The sequence below is a fragment of the Odocoileus virginianus genome, chromosome 13 (assembly GCF_023699985.2).
Source record: "Odocoileus virginianus isolate 20LAN1187 ecotype Illinois chromosome 13, Ovbor_1.2, whole genome shotgun sequence".
In the NCBI taxonomy this organism is placed as follows: Eukaryota; Metazoa; Chordata; class Mammalia; order Artiodactyla; family Cervidae; genus Odocoileus; species Odocoileus virginianus.
Window position 1 is genome coordinate 51,049,477 of NC_069686.1, and position 6,452 is coordinate 51,055,928.

Below are 6,452 nucleotides of genomic sequence, written 5' to 3' on the forward strand. Positions count from 1 at the left end.
TGGGTGAAAAAACAGTTTCAAAGAAATTAAGTGACTTCCTCTAGGTGCCAACAGGTAGTAACTGGCATAGCCAGGATTTTAGCTACATCTGCCACCTCCAAAGACTGTCGACTTTCTCTACATGAAGCTTAGATCTGAGACTCGAAAAAGAAGAATACAGAAACCTGTATATCCACATCCTAGAAAGCTAAAAACCTTGGGTCTGTCCTTCCTCTTTGCTCAGTTCCTCAAACTCTATCCTTCCCACTAGTCCTTGTGTCCATGTTTCAGGCTCTCTGATATTCACAGTTACTTTTGGCAGGGTCCCATTGCCCTAAAACATTCTTTATCGGCCCATAGGAATCAATCATAAACTCCCAACAAAGATGTAAGTTCTTAAGGGAAACGAACTGATTGTACCCTTCTTCCTTACCCCTGAATGAGCAGTTGTGGAATTAATTATCTCTTTTTAGAGACGTTGCAGAGATCAGCAGTGACTGCCCCCTCCCCATTATGGGCTGCCTGTACCAGTGGTAGAATGAGTGTGGACTTCTCAATTCCTCAAGGCCCATCCACAAACATTTTGCCTTCCCGGAAGTTTCTCTCCACAAGGAAGACACAGGAAACATGCCCAGCCCTGCTGAGAGCAACCAACTCAGTGGGCCACAATTGGCCTTGCTTAATCCAGTGGTCATTTATGGATGTGAGAGTTGGACTGTGAAGAAAGCCGAGCGCCGAAAAATTGATGCTTTTGAACTGTGGTGTTGGAGAAGACTCTTGAGAGTCCCTTGGACTGCAAGGAGATCCAACCAGTCCATCCTGAAGGAGATAAGTCCTGGGTGTTCATTGGAAGGACTAATGCTGAAGCTGAAACTCCAATCCTTTGGCCACCTCATGCGAAGAGTTGACTCATTGGAAAAGACCCTGATGCTGGGAGGGATTGGGGGCAGGAGGAGAAGGGGACGACCGAGGATGAGATGGCTGGATGGCATCACTGACTCGATGGGCATGAGTTTGAGTAAACTCCGGGAGTTGGTGATGGACAGGGAGGCCTGGCATGCTGCGATTCATGGGGTCGCAAAGACTCGGACACAACTGAGTGACTGAACTGACTGACTACTGAATCATGCGCCAGTCTGAGAGTTGATTATGGCATTTTTACTGATGGATCTAGAGAACTGCACCTCCCTCCCTAAGTACAAAGAAGGAGAAATTCCCAGCCTGGAAGGAAACACTGCCCCAGGTAGTTCCAGCTCCCACATGGAAAGGCCTGCTGTTGATGCCAATTCACAGCGGAGGAATTTATTTGGGTATCTCTGGATTTAGTGCCTTGATAGATGTGTCAAAGGGAGGAGGCAGCCTCACCTTCCCACTGGTGTGGATCTGATGGCCGTAATCATTTCCAGACCATTTAACACTTCCACTCTTATAATGGTTGATTTCCCAGGTCACAAATTTCATGGCCATACTTGCTACTTACAGGATAGCTATTGATCATTTAATTGCAAGGTGAGTACCATGGAAAGGATGAGAAAATCACATGGTAAACAATTACAGCCTATGTGATTGGTTATTTTTGAGTCTGCCTGGTGAACAGTCATTTATTTTCAAAGTAAAATTTAGTCCCAGAAAAACTCCCATTGGTGTACATAGGGATGATCAAAAAGTGTCTTCCTTTTAATTCACAATTATATCAATGTTCTTATTTACTCTCCCTGAAATCTAACATAGAGGTTTTCTTTCCATGGTGCATTCCCCAATGCAGCAGAGTAGAAGAAGGCTAGAACTGGTGGATACAAACCTGGTGAAGAATCCCAGTCCCACCAACTACCAGGGTGCCAAGTACCAGATGATACCTTGGGTGAGATGCCTAAATTCTCTCAGCCTTCGTTTTTATTGGTCAGATGGCGTGAGCATACCTACTTCCTGGGGATAGTGTCAACTGACTGGTTCAAAACTGGGAAAGGAGTACTGCAAGGTTGTATACTGTCACCCTGCTTATTTAACTTATATGCAGAGTACATCATGCAAAATGCTGGGCTGTATGACTCACAAGCTGGACTCAAGATTGCCAGGAGGAATATCAATAACTTCAGATATGCAGATGATAGCACTCTAATGGCAGAAAGTGGAGAAGAACTAAAGAACCTCTTGATGAGGGTGAAAGAGAAGAGTGAAAAGGCTGGCTTAAAACTCAGCACATTAAAAACTAAAATCATGGCATCTGGTTCCATTACTTCATGGCAAATAGAAGGGGGGAAAGTAGAAGTAGTGGCAGATTTTATTTTCTTGGCCTCCAAAATCACTGTGGATGGTGACTATAGCCATGAAATTAAAACACTTGCTCCTCAGAAGAAAGTCTATGACAAATTTAGACAGCATATTAAAAAGCAGAGACATCACTTTGCCAACAAAGGTCTGTATAGTCAAAGCCATGGTTTTGCCAGTAGTCATGTATGGATATGAGAACTGGACCATAAACAAGGTTGAGCACCAAAGAATTGATGCTTTTGAACTGTGGTGTTGTAGAAGACTCTTGAGAGTCCCTTCTACTGCAAGGAGATCAAACCAGTCAATCCTAAAGGAAATCAACCCTGAATATTCATTGGAAGGACTGATGCTAAAGTTGAAGCTCCAATATTTTGGCCACATGATGCCAAGAACCAGTTCATTGGAAAAGACCCTGATGCTGGTAAAGATGAAGGCAAAAGGAGAAGAGGGTGGCAGAGGATGAAATGGTTGGATGGTATCACCAACTCAATGAACATGAGTTTGAGCAAATTTCAGGAGATAGTGAAGCACAGGGAAGCCTGGCATGCTGCAGTCCATGGGGACACAAAGAGTTGGACATGACTCAGCAACTGAATAACAATAACAAGATAATTTAAGTAATATTTCTTGTGCTTGTGCAGAGCTGTGATAACTTTAAGTACCTATATGGTGCTTATTCCATGTCACCTGTTGTCTTAAACACTTCATATTACACACTGACTTGATCTTTATAACAAGAAGCAACTATTATCAGCCCCATTTTATGAGTAGGAATCTGAGTTAAAAGTAGCTTGCGGGCGCTGTCTAAGGCAGAGCCCCACACGCCCAGAGGCAGACAACAGCGGCGGTGTCCGCAGGGTGTCTACGCCGGAGACGCGTACCTGGCTGCCCCGAGCTGCGATGAGCACCCCAGCCATCCCCCAGGACCTGCAGTTGAACCCGAGTCAGAGGGCCCAGTCCGCGTTCAGAGAGCAAAGAAGACAAAAACTCAAGGAGCAGCTGTTAAAAAGAAAAACTTCCTTTGCATGCAAACAGGAAAATCAGATGTTACTCAGTGAAGGAGATCAGAGAGTCAGGACAGCTGAAGGCCAGATCCACGAAGGGAAAAAAGTTCTGAAAATGAAGACAAAAATGGCTGATAAAGAGAATGTCGGTAGACCTACCAGGATCAAAAATAATTTAACAGTGGAAAAAACTGTATTCCTTTAAAACCTTCTAATGAATTAAACAATTCAACTACAGCTACGGATCCACCTAATTCTGAGGATAATAATCAAACTCTGCCATTGTTACCAGTTAAAGATGACCCCCAAAATCAGCATAGAACATTAAGCCAAACATTTCACCTTAAAAACAACAGTAAAAAAAAAAACAGTGATTACAGAAAAATCAAAGCACGACGCTAACGTGCCCAAGAAACCTGTGCTTGGAGCATATCGTGGCCAAATTGTTCAGTCTAAGATTAATTCCTTTAGAAAACCATTGCAAGTCAAAGATGAGAGTTCTAAACAACCAAGAACCTTCCAGCGACTGTCTCTAAAGCCACAAAGCCTCAGCCTGGAGACGTCAGCAGCATAACAGTGAAAAGTGATAGAGCCTCACATATGACAACTGCCACTAAATTTGCAAACTCTATATCTCACATCCGACACCTTGTGCGACCTCCTATTAGAAGTCAGCACAGTGAAACCCAGGACACCATGAAACAGGGCAGCAGCAGGATGTCTGCCAATGTTACGGTCCGAAAGGGGCCTCAAGAGAAAGAGTTAAATACAGTTTCGTCTGGCATCAAGACCAGTTCTTCACAGGACACAAAAGGAAATAAGACACTATCAAAAAGCATGACAGCTGAAATGGTAGCCAGGCCTGCTTCATCTTCTAATACTAAACTGATAGAAAAGTCAAAAAGCACTGACCAGCACAGACACACTATGGTGAAAGCAGCTGTCGACAGTAGATGGACTCGGCCCAAAGAAACTGCGGAAGAGAGAAAAGCTCGTCTGAGTGAGTGGAAAGCTGGCAAAGGAAGAATTCTGAAACGGCCTCCAAGCTCAGCAGTTATCTGGCCTGAGCCTGAAACACAAGATGAACAACCTGTTGGATCCTTCTGGACTACCATGGCAGAAGAAGATGAGCAACGACTGTTTATTGAAAAAGTAAACAAGACATTTTCTGAATGCCTGAAGCTGATTAATGAGGGGTGTCCAAAAGAAGAAGTATTAGTTAACTAAACGACCTGATTAAAAATATTCTGGATGCCAAAAAGCTTGTTAAATATTGGATATGCCTTGCACATATTGAATCACTCACAAGTCCTATTGAAAATATTATCACAATCTATGAGAAGGCCATTCTGGCAGGAGCTCAGCCCATTGAAGAGATGAGACATACAATTGTTGAAATTCTGACAATGAAGAGTCAAGAAAAACTTAAATTTGGAGAAAATATTGAGGAGACTTGTGCAAACAAAGAAGAAATCCAGGAAGCCCACACTGACAATACAAATGTTGATCTAGAATCAGAAAAACTGAAAATGGAAAATAAGCATCCTAGATATGTGGTGTTTCAAGATTGTGAAAAAGAGCAAAATGACAAAGGAAAAGACCCAACCAGTGATGTTAAAACCCCAAGTACAAACACTAGGGCAGGTTGCTTAATTAAATATAATGTGTCCACTGCGCCATACTTACAAAGAGTAAAAAAGAAGATGCAGTTTGATGAAACAAATTCAGCATATAAAGAGCTAAGGTTTCTAACACCAGTTAGACGTTCTCGACGTCTTCAAGAGAAGACTTCTAAATTGCCAGATATGTTAAAAGACCATTATCCTTGCATGTCTTCATTGGAACAATTAACAGAGTTGGGCCGTGAAACTGATGCTTTTGTGTGCCGCCCCAACACAGCCCTGTGCAGCATGTTCTCGGAGCCTGACCCGACAGAAGAGGAGTGAGGTTCTGATAAAGAGTGGGGTGTTATTATATTCCAAGAGTGGTTGGCCAGTTGATTGGTTGTGGTTTTGTATGTCGTTTAGGTCAGGAGTTGCCAAGTACCTAAGTATTCACGGCAGAAAGTTAATCCTACCTTGTTGATCTCAACAGACTGAGCTTTTCTCTGAGCTAGGTCATTTGTTAAGAGAGTTAGCTTCCTTCGTCACCCAGTTCTGTGGTCTCCGTGTCCCTGCTTGTTCACTGCCACTCTCCATCAGGGCCAGTGACTCTGCGCCTGTGGTCTCTTGACCTCTTTCTTTATTATAGCCAAGGTCATAAGAAGGACAGTTAACTACTCCATTTCTAAGAGGAAATGATTTGTGGTAAGAAAGAAAACATGCCAAAGCTGATGGGTCTTTGGAACTTTAAATCTGAGTTCCTTTCTAAGTTCCTTTTCTAACTTGACTATGTAAAATGCTGAAAAGTTTTTAACCCATCCCTTCATTTGATAACAGTTTATATAGACTATTAAAATGGAATTAAAGAAGGAATATATACTATTTCATAAATGTCATTGTAGTTTAAGTAGTATTTCTAAAATAACTAATAACTTAAAACTGATTTCTTCCTTGTAATGTTAATATAAACACTTCACTGTTAAATCATGTCTCCTAAAACATGATAATCATACACAGTAGTAGGACTCTTTTCACACATAAATACCACCACTAAAACTGTTTTGTAAGTCTCCAAACTAATACATAAGTGGTATATATTCTTTATCAACCCTACAGTTTCAAGTAAGGATTTGGTCATTGTAAAAGATTAGTTTTAAAACTGCATAATATGAATATAGTTAAAAATCACATTACCTATTTATGTTCATGAATTCCATTTATATAATAGTGCCAATCTTTGTTCTATTTATTATCTCATGTTCTAGAGAGTAGGATTTTTATTCCTTTTAACTATGTATCTAATATGTATACAATAAAGTAAAATATATAACAATGTTGGAATGATATTTCTCTCAACAAATATAAAATGCAATTTAAGCTCAGTGAATAAGTTTGAATGCTTGCCTTTGAAATACATTACAATCAGACTGGACTTTAGGTTTTTCAACACTTATTAAAAACTCTGTGTTTAAAAAATAAATAAATAAATAAAAGTAGCTTGCCCAAGCTCATCAGCTATCAAGTGGTAGAGCTAGGACTCAAACTCAGGAAAACAGGCTGCAAAGTCCATGTTCTTAACTTCTATATGATAAGTTCC

General features: G+C 41.1%; 1 protein-coding gene across 1 annotated transcript; it reads left to right on the forward strand.

Annotated features, from left to right (window-relative positions):
* Positions 1–3,082: 3,082 nt before the first annotated feature.
* LOC139038072 (cytoskeleton-associated protein 2-like) lies at positions 3,083–6,188 on the forward strand. The gene is given in 5 exon segments (XM_070476271.1): positions 3,083–3,433; positions 3,436–3,623; positions 3,625–3,754; positions 3,757–4,473; positions 4,476–6,188. Coding segments are annotated over 5 exon segments (2,043 nt in total). The 5' UTR covers positions 3,083–3,150; the 3' UTR covers positions 5,201–6,188.
* The last annotated feature ends 264 nt before the right edge of the window (positions 6,189–6,452 follow it).